The sequence below is a fragment of the Triticum aestivum genome, chromosome 6D (assembly GCF_018294505.1).
Source record: "Triticum aestivum cultivar Chinese Spring chromosome 6D, IWGSC CS RefSeq v2.1, whole genome shotgun sequence".
Lineage (NCBI taxonomy): Eukaryota > Viridiplantae > Streptophyta > Magnoliopsida > Poales > Poaceae > Triticum > Triticum aestivum.
In genome coordinates, this window is record NC_057811.1 from 450,351,749 (window position 1) to 450,371,448 (window position 19,700).

At 43.6% G+C, this 19,700-nt stretch overlaps 2 protein-coding genes across 3 annotated transcripts; both read right to left on the minus strand.

The window, feature by feature from the left end:
* Positions 1 to 250: 250 nt before the first annotated feature.
* On the minus strand, positions 251 to 5,631 carry LOC123145773 (uncharacterized). The gene is made up of 8 exons (XM_044565261.1): positions 5,238 to 5,631; positions 2,208 to 2,346; positions 1,970 to 2,120; positions 1,730 to 1,855; positions 1,576 to 1,656; positions 1,294 to 1,486; positions 902 to 1,184; positions 251 to 782 (listed from the first exon to the last, which is right to left on the minus strand). Exons 1-8 carry the CDS (start codon positions 5,487 to 5,489, stop codon positions 541 to 543), a joined length of 1,467 nt encoding a protein of 488 aa, XP_044421196.1. The 5' UTR covers positions 5,490 to 5,631; the 3' UTR covers positions 251 to 540.
* A 2,176-nt stretch (positions 5,632 to 7,807) lies between these two features.
* On the minus strand, positions 7,808 to 14,877 carry LOC123145775 (zinc finger CCCH domain-containing protein 55). 2 transcript variants are annotated; one of them, XM_044565263.1, is made up of 6 exons: positions 14,639 to 14,877; positions 13,544 to 13,642; positions 11,247 to 11,849; positions 10,197 to 10,698; positions 8,262 to 10,161; positions 7,808 to 8,176 (listed from the first exon to the last, which is right to left on the minus strand). In XM_044565263.1, exons 3-6 carry the CDS (start codon positions 11,755 to 11,757, stop codon positions 8,147 to 8,149), a joined length of 2,943 nt encoding a protein of 980 aa, XP_044421198.1. In that variant the 5' UTR covers positions 11,758 to 11,849; positions 13,544 to 13,642; positions 14,639 to 14,877; the 3' UTR covers positions 7,808 to 8,146. The 2 variants fall into 2 exon arrangements, with proteins under 2 accessions (XP_044421198.1, XP_044421197.1); XM_044565262.1 differs by having other exon boundaries at positions 8,262 to 10,698; positions 11,225 to 11,849.
* Positions 14,878 to 19,700: the final 4,823 nt, after the last annotated feature.

The following is a 19,700-nucleotide window of genomic DNA, read 5'->3' on the forward strand; positions in this document are numbered from 1 at the left end:
TACTGACAAGATTTGCTGCCACACTGCGCCGCTGCAACAAACTTGCAAGTGTACCGGCAACATTTGTTGCTGCACCGACAGAATATGATCCACTTGCAAGTCGGGTGTACCGACGCTCCCTTCTTACAGCAACAAACTTCTTTTTAACCTCTTCTAACAGCAGTATTCATACAGCAGCTATGGCATGACATAGACAACTAACAGTCTAACAGCATGGATAGATAAGATAGAACGCAACATACAGGGTCCATCAGAGGGAAAACTTCATATTTGCAACAAAAAGGGGAAAAAAATCTACAGCCAACGATCATTCTAGGTCAGCAAAAACCAATCTACACATCAGATTATTATTTATTATTCTAACCAATGGTGTGATAACAAACACAAAACAAGTCAAGGTACAATCCCACCCACTATAGTCCGGCCACCGGAGTGGCCATTACAATTGACTGGCGTATGCGACAAGGGAGTGCAAATGCAGGTACAAGTGTATGTACAGAGATTGGGGGGCTGATATGTGCGGCGAAGAGACTAACTTGATCAATTAGACCACACATGCACCAGCCCCCTGCTGTTCCCGGTGTAGATCTCGTTGCGGTCCTCGTCGTAGAAGAGCGCCGTGATGTCCTCCAGGGCGTCCGACACGCTGCTACGGATGGTGGACCTGCTGGTGTCGCCTTTTCTCCGGGGAGCGACCATGAGGGTCGGGTCCAGGGCCGAGATCTTGGCGACGCACTTCCCCGTGAAGATGTTGCTCATGTTGATCGATCCCATGCGGGAACCTGAGGATGGGATTCAGTCAGGTCAAAGCCATGATGAATGCAGCAATTCAGTCAGGTTGAAGCTATACTGAATACAGCAGGCCTTAGCATGTAAAACCAATGCACAGCGAAATTGTTACCTTCCCGGCCTTCATCGTCAGCGTCATTTGTGCCGCCTCCTGAAACTTTACAGTATGAGATGATCAAGTCCTGGTCGGCGGTGATGTATATATTATTGGTGTTGCAGTTGGGATGCCACAACTCATGGTCATCGAATGATGTAACCAGCTCTCCACGGAAATTCCAAGCGGCAACCGTTCTATTGCAGAATGTCAGGAACAGATTATTTTCATACAGGAAGATGAACGCTGAAGGGGTCATGAACTCTGTTTTGTTCACCTCAATCAGACCAGAGTTTCTGACCTGCCCAGAGACCAAAGTTAGCTCATAGTTCACTGCTAAGAAAACATTAGCTCAAATTAAGGTAGCAATGTAGCTGCCACGAGTAGACAAAATAATAATAGCAACGTACATCAATAATCTGCAGGTTTTCCTTGTCTTGCTTCACAAGAAGTTTTTCGTTAAACTGCTCAATGAAGTCAACCTTTCTGTTTCGATGCAGCAACTGAGTGAAGGTCTTCAGTGTTGTTCCATCCTCGATTGACAATATCTTTAGTGGGACATGATTACTTGCCTTCTGGTATATAACAAGCATGATCCCAGGGCTGGTGAGAGAGGATTCATGAATGTAAGAACATTTCATCAACTATTTACTTCAAGGATGAATAATATCAGTAATTAGCAACAAGCAAACCTTATCTTTATCTCCTGGATGTCCTTATCACATATAGAATACAGAAAGTTGTAATTCTTTAGATCAAAAACCTTGTAGGTACTGCAACAAGGGGACATTTAAACAATTCAACATATGACTGCTGCCAAACTGTAATGCAGAAAATGTAACTTACCTATCATGTGCAGAAAAAGTCAATACTTTGCCATTAACATCATCAAACTCAACAAAGCCAGGATATTTCAGCGATTCAGTTTCAAATAAAGGAAATCCATCATGTAGCTGGCCTCTCCGGATGTATCTAAAATGCAATTGAAATGAGAGAAGATAAATTAGTAAAGAAGATAAGCAGTTTTGCACTAAAACTACTGGAACACACAAACTAGTCTGAGAAGAAATAGATAAGGTCACTTACTCTATTGGAGTTGTTCTGCACTTCAGTGAACTGTAACGATCTGATTCATAAACTGAAACAGTGATAAGTGAGTCGTTGTTCTTATTATAGAACAGACTCCTAATCACTTCATCCGGGCTTATATTCAAATGGCAAATGCGCTTGTTTGTTGCTGCCAACATGATGAGAAGGTTTATCAGGAACATAACAGACGTAAATAACAGAGCAAAATCAAATAGTGTAGAAGAATGAGACTTACTTCGATTGAATGCACCACAAAGACCACATTCGGCGAGTGCAAATATCAAATCTCTTGCAGCTACAATCTCAATAATCCTCCTTCTGTTCCACGCCAATGGCAGCTGGACAAACGGATCATCATATGTGTCATATTCTTCCTGCAAAACCAAATGAAAGACATACTTCCTTTACACGGTTTACAAATCTGCAAGTTACTAGATATTTGAAAAATCTGTGCATAAATAAGTTAATCTGATTTTTACTCAGTATAGACAGACTATAAAATATGCTGGATCAAACTTTGTGGGGCCATGGAACCCTTCTCCATATGTATTTATTTACATTTTAGCTCATCCAGTTCATGATTGACACGTTTAACTGATATATCTATACGTACTAATAAAGGAAGGTGATATTCCAGGTGTCATGATACTTTGCAGAAAACCCCCTGTCCTTTATGAGAATCAACCGGAGTCCAAAAAATAATGTTTCGTAGGTGAAAAAACAGTTCGCACTGCCTATTTTTTGCCCGTCGCTCACAGTCTCGCACTGCTAACTTGGGCCTTCAACCATGTCTAGCCCACGGAATGTGTTTAATATAGTAATAATTCAATGACAAAAATTAAGCCTGGGTAGTATTCGAACTAGAAACCACACATGGCATTCTAACTTTCTTAACCAACTAGGCCACCATACACTTCTGAATACCAAAGGTTGTATTATGTTTATATATATATTCAAACAAACGCAAAGGCCACAGAGCTGTATTGAGCCTCGGCCTACGCCCAAGCAACTGGGCCAGCTCCATCAGCACACGCAAACATCATCAGCGGACAAAAACCATGGATATTTCATGTTGAATGGTCCCACCTCGCTACACAAAACTGAATTTCACCAATTTATATACGTTCAACGCCATTGTCTGCCGTGAGCTAATTAAACGGGATCCCTCACATGCAAGGTGGAGAGGTTTTGCACGCTGCATGACAGCGCTATAAAACGTGGGTGTTTGTGGGCTGAACGGGTGGCCTTCCTGCTATTTAAACTAATTGCATGACGCATATAATTAAAGGAAGGATCGGGGACTGGAAAAAAGGTGCATAATTAAAGAGGAAGGATTAGATGGGCTGGAGTAAATTGAATAAAGATTTGTGGGCTGGAAAAGAAGTGCATAACTAAAGGAAGTATTGTGGGCTGGAGTAAAGGCAAAGATCGAGTTGATGATATTCCTTCTCGAGTTGCCTACACAATCAAGGAATGGATGTGTCGGTGCGCAAAAAGATGTGTGTTGTTAGTTAACTTTTTTTATCTTCTCATGTGTCGGTTCTCTTTGCTCCTAAAATAATGCTTAGCTGATATGCATTCCCTTTTAGGCTTTGGTGCGCGCCTTCCTGCTGTCAGGTGGCACCATCCGGATCTTGAACTGTTGGTCATTTTGGTGGACGGGACAGCTAGCATTTTTTCGCAGTGAACCTCACTACAGGGCGTTGTGCTTGCACATAACACATAATTTTCTCTCCCATTGCAACGCACGAGCATATGTGATTAATGCCTGGCTGATATGCATTTTTTTCTAGATTTCAGCATGCGCATCCCTGCCACTGGGTGGCACCATCCAGATGTTGCACTGTTGGTCGCTTTGGTGGACGGGACACTTCGTCGTGCCGGATTCGCTACAGGACGTTGTGCTTGCATGTAACTGATAATTTTCTCTCAAGGGATGAGCCGTATATTAAAATACCAGATCAAACCAGTGGTCCAACAGGAACTGACAATGGTGCCTTCTGGTTTGGCTCAGCCCAGGGACTTCTTTCAGGCCAAAAATGTAATTAAAAAAAGCTTATGAAAATACAGAGTGCAAAACTCTAATATTTTATCTATGCAGCCAAAAAACTGGTTTGGTTCAGCCCAGGGACTTCTTTCAGGCCAAAAATGTAATTAAAAAAAGCTTATGAAAATACAGAGTGCAAAACTCTAATATTTTATCTATGCAGCCAAAAAACTGGTTTGGTTCAGCCCAGGGACCATTTTCAGGCAAAAAAAATGCTTATGGAAATACAGAGTGCAAACTCTAATATTTTATTTATGGAGCCAAAACCAGATTCTGAACTCATGACTTCATCAGGTATGGTTGGGAAGGTAATAAAACAAACATTAGTGACCTGTGGCTAAACCAGACGGCTATGTTTGTATGGTGACTAAAGCTCACCCTACCAATTTTTCTGTCATGACCGAACATTTGGTCTTTGTTCGGATGGTTGCCAACATTTTGGCGTGCCCATGATTCTTTGCCCACTCTAGTTCATTTTTCTTGCCAATGTTGGCCATTCCAACTTTTGGGCAACTAAAAGCTCAACCAAAATTTTGGCTAGCCAAATATGAAATATGTGCTAGTGCAAACTTGGACTAGAACCAAACATACCTATCAATGCTCTGGATTTCAAAACTTGGGCTAAATATATATGAACCACTCCAGACAGTTGATTACAACTCATTGTCAAGTTACTTTCAGCCATTTCATTCTTCAGCCCTGGCCCATCCAATTGTTGCACGAATTTCTATGGCAAATGATGCTACAAAGAATCCCACGCAACCAACAACAACCGTCCTCTGAATTACTGATAGAAGAGAAAACCTAGATTTAAGCCAGAAAACTTTTGCACTAGCTACTGACACTTCCTATGTGCAGAAAACTAGGGAGAGGGCATATGGTGACTGTGAGTTTTCTAGAATACAATCATTGGCAGTCGATGTTCTCTACATAATTCCCAGATCCAGCCGCATCCACACCTCGTTATAAGCATGGTCAGTCAGTCCACCAAAACACTAGTGTGATTTGATAAGCGTCGCAGTTTGCTTGCTAACAGGGATCGCATGGATGAATAAATCAGCTAAACTAACAACCCTAAACACATTAAGAAAAATCTCCGATCAGCGGGCAAGAGTAGATGAATTCCAGAGCGCCACTGAGATAATCCTAGGAGGTGTAGACCTAAGTGCGGAGTGCAGAGAGAGAGAGGGGGGGGGGGGGGGAGCAGTAGGGATGGACCTGCAGCTGGAAGTTGCGGAACTTCTCGGGGCAGGAGAAGGCGGAGGTGGAGGGCGCGGCGGGGCGCGGGGGCCGGCGGTGGCCCCCGCCGATCTCGCGGCGCATGAACTTGCGCACGGTGTCGACCGGGTCGCGGCGCGCCGGCCGCTTGCAGCAGGCGGACTGCTGCTGCCACGCCCGGCGCCGCGCCGCGGTGACGCGGAGGCGGCCCCGCACCCCGGCCTTGTGGTGGTGGTGGTGGTGGTGGTCCATGCCGCCGGCGCCGGCCCAGTACGAGGAGGGGGAGGAGGAGGCGGTGCGGGCTGTTCGGTTCCGTTCCGTTCCGTCCCGGGAATAGCTAGGGTTTTGGGGGGCGCGCCATGGGAGCGGAGGGGGGGAGGAGATGGGAGTGGGAGGGGAGAGGGGAGAGACCAGAGAGGAAGGAAAGATAATCGATGGGAGTGATTAGCGAGCGCCCTCCCTGTTGCATGAGGAGTGCCCGTTTTTGCGGTTCGGTCCATTGCTATGCTAGCTGCTGATTCTTTCTCCTTTTTTTTCCTTTTTCTCGAGCATATATGCCTTCTTTGGCTCTGGTACCAGTACTACAGCTCCAGTAGTAGTAGCCCTACGAGGTTTGAGATGGTGCTAGCTAGCTACTGATCCATCCCTAGCTGTGTGAATTTCGGGAACCCACGGCGCTGTCGTGGAATTTTCCGTGCTTAGGGAGACATGTGGGGCATGGAGTTTCTGCTCGCGAGCTCAACTGTTTTATCGGACTTTTAGAGCAGTTTTGCATGTGCATTCTAGGATTTACTGTTACTCGTTTCTGGCCTTGTTCCGTGGTTTTCTGTCTCGAGCCATGTTAGTGAATAGAGTTCTAGCCCGCCGTCGACTCCCGCTTCTCCCTCGCCCCACTCTCAAGAGCTTTAGAGTTGTATATGTATCTCATTTGAAGTGAAGTCAACATGTATGCCTCGCTACCGAATCCACCCCCAACCACCTCCCCTGGCCCGTGGACGGCACCCACCTTGTTGCCGTTGTTCTTCCGTACCCACCTCCCCCCCCCTCGTCATCAACTTATTGAATTGTTTTGTGCTTAATGTTTTGTTGGTGAATGAGTTGAAATTGTTTGTGTTTAGTATTTATCGTTCAGTGTGTGCCCTGTGATGAGAAAATAGCTTGAAAAAAAAAGATGCTCTTGAACACAACCCATGGCGCTGCCATGGAATTTTCCGTGCTTAGGGAGACATGCGGGGCATGGAGTTTCTGCTCGCGGGCTCAACAGTTTTATCGGACTTCTAGAGCAGTTTTGCATTTACATCCTAGGCTCTACTGTTACTAGTTTTTGGCCTTGTTCCGTGGTTTTCTGTCTCGAGCTATGTTAGTGAATAGGGTTCTAGCCCGCCGTCGACTCCCGCTTCTCCCTCGCTGCACTCTCAAGAAAGTTGTATCGACGTCTCATTTCAAGTGAAGTCAACATACACGCCTCGCTATCGGAGGCACCTCTCCACCGCTCTACCTCCCCTGGCCCACAGCTGGCACCCACCTTGTCGGCGCCGTTCTTCTATGCCCGCCCCCTCGTCATCGACTTGTTGAATTGTTTTCTGCTTATTGCTTTGTCGGCGGACACGTTGAAATTGTTTGTGATTAGTGTTTATCGTTCAGTGTGCGCCCTGTAATGAGAAAATAGCTTAAAAAAGATGCTCTTGAACCCAACCTTTTTGGTGGACACCACGGACAAATGGGGAGAGCATTTGATGAAACACACAAATGGGAGTACGTAATTTTAGCAAGTTTTGAGCAAAAAGGCATATACACACATCTATTGAAGTTGGCGAGGTTTAAGGTAAACCAAGTCATCGTAGATACCTCGCTTAAAGTTACCAAGTTCTAAGAGTAACGAAGTGACTACATACACCTCACTATCAATGGTTATATTTTGCGATCCACAATGGTTGCATGCAAGTTGTTTGAATTTGCAATTTAGGTGCGTTAATTTCATGAGAGAAGAAAAAAAAAAGGATGAATTGAAGCTTCGAAGCCGAGCCAGAGACGACATGCCTTGCCACGGTGTCTCAAGCGAAGGCGCGTTTGGGGGTTGGCCGATGAGGGTGGGTGCCTTTTAGTACTGATTCCTGCTCGAATTAGACAATGGAGGAGGAAGGAAGGTAGAGGAAGAAGAAACAAGAATGGCCATTGCACTGGACCTTAATCCAACAGTTCAGAAAATCAACTTGCAAAATAAAATTTCAGGCAACCTACAAACAGTCGGTCCCTTTGAGATCAGCACTTGAGAAGGACATAAATTCGTGCCGCGACCAGCAGCAGATAAGCTCGACCAAACAACATGGCTTTGGCAAAAGCTGCATATTATCACATGTACTGTACTGCAGCACATGTGAATGCAGAACTGCTACATACCAGATCATCAGACAGCACGGTGCTTCGGATCAGGAGTTTGTTCCCACAACCTATTTATTTTCCCCCATTCACCAAAGATACTAGCAAGCGCTGGCGCCGCTCTCTCCTCCACATATGTCAGGCAATTTCCTTCAGAGAAAAGGCTACAGAAACAAACAACCAACCAGACAAACAGAGGACAGAGTTTGAATTGGCAGTCATGCTAAGTCAAGTTCTACATGCATGCAAACACGGAACACGCCCGGTGTTCATGAAGACGACCACGACCGACCCACGTCTTTTGCATAACCTATATCTATCTACCGCTACAGAAGGTTCATGTTTCAAATGGTGTTGTTGTACAAAAGGAGGAGACGATGATACAACACTAGGCAACATTTGCACAAGGCGCCTGAAACAGAACAAAAAGAAACCCTTGCCACCTAAACCCTGCTTTCCATTCTTCCTGTCACACAAGGCACAAAAACAGACAGACGCCCGATGTCGCCATTTTGGCCGGCGGGGTGGTGCTACGCCTTGACATACTTGCCGACATACGCCTGCCACACAAACCAAACCGGTTATTAGGCGACATAAGAAAGTGCCCGTGGGCAACAGGAGTAATAGCGGGTGAGGGGGTTATACCTGTACAAGTTTGCTCAGTTTTTCCTTCGAGTAGGACATGTAGACATCGATCTTCTCTTTTGTTGGAGGGGTGTTTTCGACCGTGCTCGTGACTTTGTCGACGACCTTCTTCACTATGGTTTTGTGAACCTCCCTGGTCAGCTGGCCCTCTTTCCAGGTAGGTTTGAGCGCGTCCTTCACAAAGTCTGCGAGCGCGAGTTTGAACATCTTCAGCGCCTTGGACTCCTCCTTGTTGCCCTTTTTATTCTTGTCGCCATCTTGTTCGCCATCGTTATCTTTGGCTTTGGCTTCTACTTTCTTATTTTCTGCAGCCTGTGGCGCGGTAACCACTGATGTCGCAGCGGTCTGACCGATCGACTGCGCTGGGTTGTTGCCATTACTACTGCCAACTGCCGTAGAAGGTGCCGGCAATGTCTGCTGGGGAGCTTGCTGTTCAGACTGCGCGAGTTGGGTCATTCCTGCCTGTTGCTGCTGTGCGAGTTGGGTTGTTCCTGCCTTGTGCTGCTGTGCCCAAGGCCACTGACTGGGTTCAACAGCTGACAAACTGGCCATCAAGCTCGGATTCAGAATAGGCTGGGGCAACTGTAGTCCAGCAACTGTACCAGGCTGCATTATGAGGGTTGCCGCCAGAGATGTTAATGAACGGCGGATTTCTTCCTCATTAGGAGGAACAGGGGGAGCACCAGGCATATCAGCTGAGCTGGAGCTTGGCAATATCGATAAACCCTGCAAGGTTTGACCCCGGTTTTGCATATATGGAGGAGCAACAGGCTGGAAATTGTGTGCGTTCTGTATGCTTTGGGTACCGGTATCTTGGCCAGGCACTCCAGATAGCCCCTGCAAGGCTTGACTGCGAGCTTGCATATTTGGAGCAACAGGCTGGAAACTATGTGTGTTTTGCATGCTGTGAGTACCACTCTCTTGGTTAGGATTGGACATGTCAACGGTTGCCTGACTCTGCCCAGCATAGAAAGGCGTTGGGCGATCTTGCGGAACTTGACCAGCGACACTGAAATTATGTCCATTAAATGCAGGCAATGCCTGTGAACCTAGAGTGTAGCTGTGTTGGCTGTGTCCCATATAAGGAGCGGCTACTGGCTGATTCTGCATGCTAGGAGCTGAGTTATTTGCAGTTGCCTGAGAAGCTACAAATTGATCTTGCCTGTCTGGATGTAATGAGAAGTTGCTAAACTGGTCTTGCCTGTTCGGATGTAATGAAAAGTTGCTTTCATGCGGTTGGATATTAAAAGGCAACACGGATGTAGCATCCTGCTGCTGGCTTGTGACTGGATGAATTGGTGCCCCAGAAGTTTGAGGAACTGCATCTTGGCTCTGCGCTATTTGGCTCAAGCTCTGCCCACCTAAAAGATTAGCAGCATGTATCCCAGTTTGCATACTCAAATTGCCAGTGGTAGCAGATGCACTCAGACCATCCATGTCAGATACCTTGTCATTGTTCATGCTATCTGCACTTGTTTGGATAGGACTTAAAAACTGTGGCTGTTTTGAAGCAGACATTTCAGGTTTGTTTCGCCCTTGTGAACCAAAATCCTCCTGAGGAATTATCTGGTACTGATCCCTTCCAGCATCTTCCAATTGCCGGCTTTTGTACCCATATCCAGTATCACTTCTGGCAGTATGCTGAGAACCAGTGTTTTCCCTGTCATCTCTGGATAAAATATGAGAACCCGCATGTGTGGCATTAGTTTCTTCGCCCCAATTCGAATAATTTCCTCTTGGTGTGCGCCCACCACTGTATTTTGGAGGCTCATCGGATGCACCTGGGCCCATTTGACTCTGGGGAGCTTCCTCATGGAGATATGGACAAGTTTCACCACGACGGCAGCGACCTTCAGCAAAAAATTTACAGGGCCTTTTTTGTTCTCTACGGTGCTCTGTCCTATTCCCAAAGGATGAATCAGGACCACCTCTCACATGAGCTGTTTCCCTAGCATCATCTCTCCATCCAGCATGAGAAGCGGACTCATCATGAACATATCTGCAACTTGCACCTCTGCTGCACCTTCCTTTGACAAACTCATGGCATTGATCAGAAGACCTGTAATCTCTTCGGGGTTCAGATCTTTCCCAAGTACCTTCATCAAAATGACCTCGAGGTTGCCTGCTCCGTGCATAGTCATCTGGTTCTCGTGGATCCATGAAATCCTTGTTCTGATGGCCATACCTTTCCCTCGAGTCTGCGGGATAAGGCTCGTCGAACTGCCTTCGCCCACCATCTTCATGAGGAAACCTGCAATGCAAGCCTCTTCTGCATCTACCAGCTGTAAAATCTCTGCAGAGCAAAGAAGGCCCTCCAGATATTCTGCCTCTCTCAGCCCTCCAATCAGATCCACGGTCAAAATAAGGACTCCGACTTCGACTTCTGCTTCTCCCTCTAACTCGCTCTCTACTCCTGCTTCTGGAGCCACTTCTGTTCCTGTTAGAAAAATGTAGCAGAGAAAAGGTAAATCTATAGAACTGAATCTTACAACAATATTTCAAACAATCATCTTCTAGTAGAAATTCAGAAGATTTCTTAAATCAACAAATCATCTGGCAAATCAAAATGAATAATAGATGTTGACCGCCAGTATAATACAAATAATAAAAACCAACTTATGTAGTTCTTTCTTTTAATTTGTACTGCAAAGAAGATGATATGGTATGGTGCTTGTGCACAAGTAGAGATGATCAACAAGTAAACCTAATGAAGACATGTAGGCCCTAGCCTGATTTACTTTTGCAGCATACCCATAAATTCTATCTTGGATACTTCCAGGAATAGCAAAGCTTCAACTCCAAATTAGCTCAAAAAGTTGCTTTTCAAAACGATATACATGGAACACATAACCAAAGTATCAATACATGCACAGTAAAAAAAGCTGGTTACTTTTCTCACAAAAAAGGGAATTAATTGCTCAAAAAGTCACTAAGAAGGGAAGCAACTGCTTGTTCAACCATACCTGCGTGACCTGTTCCAAGCACCTCTTGGAGATGGACTGCGAGTGCGCTGCTTCCATGCATCTGGACCAGACGACACCCTAGAAGAATAACCACGGCTAGCAGCTGTGCCCCATCCATCTCCACGTCTTCTGTCATCAGCATTTCTGCTCATAGCTTGGTTACCAGTTGCCTTTTCCAAAGAAGCTAACTTACCCCAGTCATCATTATTATGCGCCTCTTCAGCCATTCTAGGAGCATGCGACCTTTCAGATGACGCTTTAGATTGCCTTTCCTTGACATCTTTATTTAACCCATCAGTGCGTTCCTGCTCGTATTCAGTACTGCCTTGGTGCATGAAGGCATCAGGTTTTAGGTTAGAAGATTCACCAAGTCGCTTTCCATTATCATTAGTGAGATCCTGAGTAGGGATCACATCTTTGCGGCGATCATCTGTATTCTTAGGAGGAGAGTCGTCTTCACTGATCTCAACAATATCAGGAGAAATTTCCTGTGTGTCCCACTTGGACCTCCCTTTCCTAGCAACACCAGCCATTTTAACCTTATTAGTCTGATGAAATTGCGGATGTTAAATAGTCCCTGATAAGGATCTCCCTTCCAGCTTATCCAACAATATTCTGATGCTCTCTGAAATAGTCAAAAAATATGTATACAGTCAACCAAAAAAACATTACTTCAACATTATGCAGATAAAGCATAAATGCATACTATGTGCAAAAGATTTTGATCAGAATGAGCTCAAAAGAAACAATGACAAGCCAAGGCACTTAAATGACAGACGGTTGTATAACAAAGTACGGTCAAAGAACAAGCGACAGAGAAAATCATATTCTAGAGGGGCATGGATTTTCACTCGTAGGGGATTTGTTCTGAGAGTGTTTTAAAACTATCCCATGTGGGACATGTCATGTCACATGTACATTCCAAATTCCACACTTTTTTTTTTGAGAAATTTCAAATTCCACGCTTGATACAGGGGTTCTTTACAGACACACTGAAAGAGAAGATCTATAAAAAAATTGGCTTCTATTTACTCCATCCGTCCCATAATGTAAGACATTTTTTGACACTACATTATGGGATGGAGGGAGTAGTTTTTATTTGCCCCCAAAAAACATATAAGCATGGTAAATATCCATGATTTATTTTACTGCTGAGCCTGGGACCAAACAGCCAGACAGGAAATGACAGGTATCCACACAAAGCCAAACAAGTCACAATCATGCTTTATTATTATCTTTACTTGTTTACTCGTTCAGAACAAGTCACGATCAAGATCCATAGACAAATAACACTCTGATGTAAAATTATCTCATTACAACAACACTTTACAGGCAAACAAGGGACAACACTGCTTTCTTTCTACACTTGCAAGAATGCTAAATCTAAAAATCTAGGGCTTCCTATCAAGCGGATGTTTGAAGCAGCAATAACAGAAATCTTCGGCATCAACAACTTGAGTCGAAGTTTCTCCTTCGATTACTCTGGTCCAGCGGTTTTGCCAAACTTGATGAATACTAAAGTTTAATTTTTACTGTCTCCGACTGCAGAGACCTTGGGCACTGACATTAGTCTCCCCTCAATTGCTGTGTTCCATTGATTTCGCCAACTTGGTGGCAATTAACAGTTCATTTCTCTCTTTACATAATCGCTAGCTAGTGTCTTGATGACTAAACCAAAAGGGCACAAACTCCAAAAGTTGGCATTTACATAATCCTGCATAGGAGAAAGATAACTATCAGCTCCCATGAATTCCTTTATTGTTTTCTCCCTACTGCAATTGTCTTCCAGTGATTTCTAGGCACGTCGGAACCCTAAGCCTACATTGTTTAAAGTACCCAAGTACCAAACAACCACCGTTGCTGGTTCTTCTAAAAGTCAACCAAGTAAATTACGTTTTCTTGTAATCTATAGGTACAAAGAAACCTTTGGTTGCAAGATTAAGCATTATCGCAACTTTGTCAATAGTTTGGGTCATCTTTAACTGCACATTTAAGTCAGATTCTAAGGAAACAGTCTCTGCATATCACAGATGACTAAAACGTGGCAGCTGTGTTCTGCTAACAACAAATGCATCACAAATTAAGGGGGGGGGGGGGGAAGGTCCAAAAGAAAAACCACACCAACAAAAAATATGCAGCTGAGTTGCATTTGTTTGGCATTTATATATCTCGTAGAAAACCCATAATTTATTGGAAGGATGGCAAACAAAGTTAATTATGGTGGCCCACAGAATCATGCTAGTGTGCAAACAATAACAAAAAGATCCACGCTTGCTCCTAGAGAAAGGATAAAATGAGATGTGACACTGAAGTACATACCTGAAACTGTACCCCAAGTTGTCCTGAGTTGACAGAACGGCTCCAGAGCGTCTGATGTCCCAACAGAAATCATTGAACTATATTCAACTTATTTTCCATCTGACAAAGAGAAGAAAAAAACTGTTAAAACCCAAAACAACTCCTTTGATGGGTCTAAATAACACTAAGGGGAATAACATACACAAACTGCCAACCGACCAACATAAGCCACAAGGGGAACTGATAAACTAACAACCTAAACAAGCGGAATATAGACAGAACTGATCATGGGCAAAATTTAGACACTTATACCTCAAACATTTATGTAAACAGTAAAAGAACACTCTCAATAGGACCATTGTACATATAGAACTCCGCATTGCGGGCAACGAAACAACTTTTTGGTTGCCCATGCATTTGAAGGCTAAAGACCCATTACAGACATGCACGATATGGTATCCACACCCCAAACTAAATAAATTCAGCAATACATTCACACAGCCGCAACACGTCACCTAATCCAAATATATATAAACAACATTATTCACAGGTGATTTATACCTACAAAGAAAGAAGGAAAGACTTAGCCCACCATCCGCAGCTCACAGAACTATCTCACGCTAACCCGAAAACCATTGCGTTGCCGAGACCAAGCCGTAAAGATCTCCACTTTGGGGCGCACTTGAGTTCATCAAACAACAAAACAACCCCCTCTCACTAAACCCCAGAACAGATACAAGATAAACTTGCAGCCGAGATTACGCATATGGTACCGGCAAATTAACACGACATCTAAAGATCTCAACTTTGAAGTGGGTGGGCAAAAAAAAAAATCCCCTCTACCGTGCTAACTAAACCTAAACCCCAGAATAGATGGCTGACAAACTAACAGCCAAGATTACGCATATTGTACCGGCAAATTAACACGGCATGAAAACCAAATCGACGCATAAACCGCAAGCCAGCACGCAGTAGACTATAGCGTTCCCAGTTTCCAAAGATCTGGAATACAGAGTCAAATTAATCACCCAGAACTCCATCAGCAGCCGGCCATATATCTCCCAGAAGATACCGCTGACAAGCGCAGCGGGAGTAGTAGTAGGAAGAGGAGCTCACCTTCTTGGATCTGGAGACGGCGACGGGGAGGGCGGCGGCGGGGTGCGCCGCAGGGATGACGAAAAGGGCGAGGAAGACGTCACTTGGTTCACGGGGCCCTCGCCGTCGCCGTCGCCGGCGGTTGAACTTGGAGGGGGCGCGGCGACGGGGAGGAGGTCGGGCCGGGACGGCGGAGGCGGCGTCGCCCCTTGGTCGGGCGAGAGGAGAGACGAGGGTTTCGATTCCCCGGTGTGTGTGTGCGCGTGAGTTTTTTTTTTTCAGCACGGGACTGATAAGCCGCGTTCCACCTCTGCGTGCTGGGCCGGCCCGTTCGCGAAGACGTCGTTTACGTGTAAATTTAATAGGGGCCCGTCCATTTTGGCAGTGGGCCTAAATACCAATGTAATCCTCAAAAAAAAAACTAAATACCAATGTTTGTCTCAAAAGAAAAACCTAAATACCAATGTAAATCCCAGCCCGAGTTTCTCTGTCTGAACATTCTTTGCAGTGAATACGTATGCATGGAAATTTTACCTGAACAAGATTTCTTTTGTAGCTTTGCATGTTAGAGGACTTATAAATACATGTTCTATTAATTCCTATGTTCATTTTAACAGATGAATTCTCGTCAAAAACCCTGATACTTCGAAAGAGATTGTCCAGTTTGTACACGAAGTGCATCCAGTTTTTGCCGTAACCCTCTCTACTCTTTTGCACATGCTATGTGGGTGAAATGATGATACCATGCCAAGTTTCAACATTTTCAGAGTTCATTTTATAGTGATTTTCAATTTCACGGTCATTTAGCTCTCTAAACAAATCGGTAAATGACTAAAAAATAGCAAATGATGTCAGAAAGTTTTGAAAATTGATGACGCCGCTTTGAATGGTGTGTACGGAACGCAAAAAAGTCTGAAGTTGTAATAAGTTAAAAAAATGAAGTGCCCATGTAACAGATGAGTTCTGGTCAGAAATCCTAATACTTTGAAAGCCAGTTTGTACACGAAGTGCGTCCAGTTTTTGCCGTAACCCTCTCTACTCTCTTGCACATGCTATGTGGGTGAAATGATGATACCATGCCAAGTTTCGACATTTTCAGAGTTCATTTTGTAGTGATTTTCAATTTCACGGTCATTTAGCTCTCTAAACAAATCGGTAAATGACTAAAAAATAACAAATAATGTCAGAAAGATTTTGAAAATTGATGACGTCGCTTTGAATGGTATGTACGGAACGCAAAAAAGTCTGGAGTTGTAATAAGTTTAAAAAAATGAAGTGCCAGTGTAACAGATGAGTTCTCGTCAGAAACCCTGATACTTCGAAAGAGATTGTCCAGTTTGTACACGAAGTGTGTCCAGTTTTTGCCATAACCCTCTCTACTCTTTTGCACATGCTATGTGGGTGAAATGATGATACCATGGCAAGTTTCGACATTTTCAGAGTTCATTTTGTAGTGATTTTCAATTTCACGGTCATTTAGCTCTCTAAACAAATCGGTAAATGACTGAAAAATAGCAAATGATGTCAGAAAGTGTTGAAAATTGATGGCGTCGCTTTGAATGATGCGTACGGAACGCAAAAAAAGTCTGGAGTTGTAATAAGTTTAAAAAATGAAGTGCCAGTGTAACAGATGAGTTCTCGTCCGAAACCCTGATACTCCGAAAGAGATTGTCCAGTTTGTACACGAAGTGCGTCCAGTTTTTGCCGTAACCCTTTCTACTCTTTTGCACATACTATGTGGGTGAAATGATGATACCATGCCAAGTTTCGACATTTTCAGAGTTCATTTTGTAGTGATTTTCAATTTCACGGTCATTTAGCTCTCTAAACAAATCGGTAAATGACTAAAAATAGCAAATGATGTCAGAAAGTTTTGAAAATTGATGACGTCGCTTTGAATGGTGTGTACGGAACGCAAAAAAGTCTGGAGTTGTAATAAGTTTAAAAAAATGCAGTGCCCATGTAACATATGAGTTCTCGTCAGAAACCCTGATACTTCGAAAGAGATTGTCCAGTTTGTACACGAAGTGCGTCCAGTTTTTGCCGTAACACAAGAAGTCCGGAGTTGTAATAAGTTATTAAAGATAAAAAGAGGCACAATGCTCGTTAATTAGCTTCAAGCCTTTCGGAATAGTGCAAACTGCACTGCACATAGCTTCGTGCAGTCTACACTATTCCTCAAGGCTTAAAGCTAAGCAACGTGCAGATGAGTATTGCGCCTCTCCTCCATCGTCTCTGCACTCAGGGCTTATAAACCGCTCCTAGTGCCTCTCTCTTCGTGAGGTGGGACTAAAAAACAGCTTACTAAAAAACTATAGTACCGGTTCATGGCACGAACCGGTACTAAAGGTGCCCGTGGGGCCCCAGCCTGACCACAGCCTGACGCAACCTCATTAGTACCGGTTCGTGACACGAACCGGTACTAAAGGTTGCTCACGAACCGGTACTAATGATCTCTGCCCGCCTAGCCGTTGGAACCGACACATTAGTGCCGGCTCAAAATCAAACCGGCACTAATGTGCTTCACATTTGACCCTTTTCCTACTAGTGAAACTACAAATACAAGTGTTGAGCTAGCCACTCATACTCATTCAAACACTGAAGTGATCACAACCTCCTGCCTCATCACATTATCCAAAGTCTGCCAATTTCCTACCTCATTTTTCTCTCATCAAGGCCATGGTTGGAACCCTCTCAACCACTATGAATGGGTACTACCCTCCCTTATCTAAGGACTCTTCATGTTAAAAAAATCACATCGATGAAAGTTATCTAACGACTCCCAAGTAAAAAACAAAACTCCCCATATTTATTTACATTTTACTTTAATTAAAATATAGTATGGTTGATAGCACAATAAAGACATAATTTTCTCTCTGGGTAGTTTGGATACGCTTCGAAACTTTCTAAATTTCACAAAAGACATGAAACCAAAAGAGCTTGGTTAGTAGCATAACTGCTGGGCACTTCCTAAATTTCCCAAAAGACATGAAACCAAAAGAGCTTGGTTAGTAGCATATTACTAACTGGAGACTTGAATAATGCATCAACTATAATTTTCAAACGAATAAATATGAGTATGTTGCCTAGCGTTGGGAACTTGGTTGTTCCGCTTCTCTCACCAGGTTCCAGTTCCAAGATGACACAAGTATATGTTAGGTTGTATATGGTGTGCCTCTACATCTAGTGAGACACGGTGTCTCTTATAATGTCTTTGATTGTGTGCAGCGTGCACACATATATATATGGTGGTTGTGTGTTTTGTCATTTACATATATATGGTGGTTGTGTGTATTTAAAGAGAGGTTGTTCCAAAGTCTTAAATTCTATACAGTACAACTTAGTAATTGGATTTGTGATCAACAACATATATAACAACGCAACTGGTTTGCTGAGGCCAAGGGAGTGACTATAGAGTGCTCGTATTAAATAATAAACAAAGACAAGCTTTAAGTATTCGTGGGCCACCACCAACTACCTACAAATTGGAACGCCATGAGCATCCCTTCATAGTCACGAGAAGGAAGTGAAGCATACGAAAGGCAAAATATAGTTGAATAATAAAGACATATACTAGGGTCAATTATTAAGTTGAACTTATTATGATCAGAATGATGGTCTCGCCTGGCCTTTTGGGAGTGAGAGGGATCAGGATTCTGCATTTTCTTTCTGGGTATAACTATCGTTCTTTGGTTCAGTAGTTCACTGTGCGTGTGTGCTGCACTTTGGCTAACGAAAGAGCTTGTGTCCCAGGAATATCATGGCAACTTACCCTTGTATCACGGATGATTACAACTGTTTTCATCTTGGCTACACCCACGGATACTTCTAGTGCAAAATCCGGTAATGCAATTCTGCATGCTTTCTGCAGTCTGATCAGTACCAAGTCACGATCAGACGATCTACCATGTGCAATCTGTTGCACGGAAGATCAAAGAATGGTAAAAAACAATAATAGCATAAGCCATTTGCCTTTTGGGGTTAGTTCTTCACCTTGTGATGCTTCTCTCGACCCTTCGTGTTTAGCTTCCCCAAGCGGTAGCAGCAGCCACCACCGCAGCAAGGTAGTAGCAAGGCTAGAACGTAGTGAGGATAAAAAAAATCCCCTATTCGGATCACTGCACGTGAAGCACATTACCTTGCTAGAGGAAAATGAGGTAACAAAAGTGGTGTGCAAAAGATAGTACATGGGATGCGAGACAAACAGTAAAAGATGAGATGTTGTATAGTCAATAAAGCATAACCATTCGTCCAAGCCATTGATCTGATATGAATGAAGCTAGTTTGATGTTGTACACCAATTCTTTTTCTTTAATATACGTACATACAGAGCGCGAAATGTGTACATAGATTTATTTTCTTTGTTACAAAATGTTCAAGTGGTTGGAAATGTGATCTCTACGTGAGAAAAGCAAATGTGGTTGTAAAAGGAATCTGGTTGCATGTTTGTTTGTGTCTGCAAAGGATTGACGGGACTAAAGTCAAGTCAACAAACTCGGCTTTAATGCCAGTGACTTATCTTTTTTTAGAGAAAATGTTGGGTGATGAGGCTGGTATGAATGAGTAGTAACACTGTCTCTATGTAATAAGAGTGGGTGGCTCAACACTAGTATTCCATCCAGAAAAATGACAATGTTATGCTATCGAGTGCAAATTTCTTCTCCTTTGAGTTGTTGATCCATGCCAAGTGTTGCATTTGGCCCATTAATTGTTGTTCTTGTTCTTGTAATACTCTATCCAGGAACGTTATGCTCTTTTTTCTTAAGGAAAGTCATCATGGCCTTTATTGATTATATAAAATGGTTACATCATTCAGAAGACTCTCTAAAATAAAGCTAGGGGGCGTCATCGTCCCCGATACAGGTATCAGTCGAAACTGGAGCATTCCTAGCAGGCTCACGCGAGCATATAATTAAAACTAGAAATAAGCATCATATAGCAATCAGCATACACGGTTGTCGCTGAAGTAGCCGAGAAACCTCCATCCTTCATAATTTGAACTACCCGAAGACAATATATATGAATAGTAAGGAATTTTACCCACATGTTGTGCTAGAAGGAGACCTTCTCTCAACGCAAAAGC

Excerpts from the sequence above, each read along its gene's own strand:
- LOC123145775 (XM_044565262.1), bottom strand. The coding sequence starts at position 11,757 with ATGGCTGGTGTTGCTAGGAAAGGGAGGTCCAAGTGGGACACACAGGAA. Across the intron at positions 10,699-11,224 it reads GCTTGGAACAGGTCACGCAG|GAACAGAAGTGGCTCCAGAA; the intron begins GTATGGTTGAAC and ends TTTTTCTAACAG. Across the intron at positions 8,177-8,261 it reads AACTGAGCAAACTTGTACAG|GCGTATGTCGGCAAGTATGT; the intron begins GTATAACCCCCT and ends TTTGTGTGGCAG.
- LOC123145773 (XM_044565261.1), bottom strand. The coding sequence starts at position 5,489 with ATGGACCACCACCACCACCACCACCACAAGGCCGGGGTGCGGGGCCGC. Across the intron at positions 2,347-5,237 it reads TCCGCAACTTCCAGCTGCAG|GAAGAATATGACACATATGA; the intron begins GTCCATCCCTAC and ends TTGGTTTTGCAG. Across the intron at positions 1,657-1,729 it reads ACTTTTTCTGCACATGATAG|TACCTACAAGGTTTTTGATC; the intron begins GTAAGTTACATT and ends CCCTTGTTGCAG.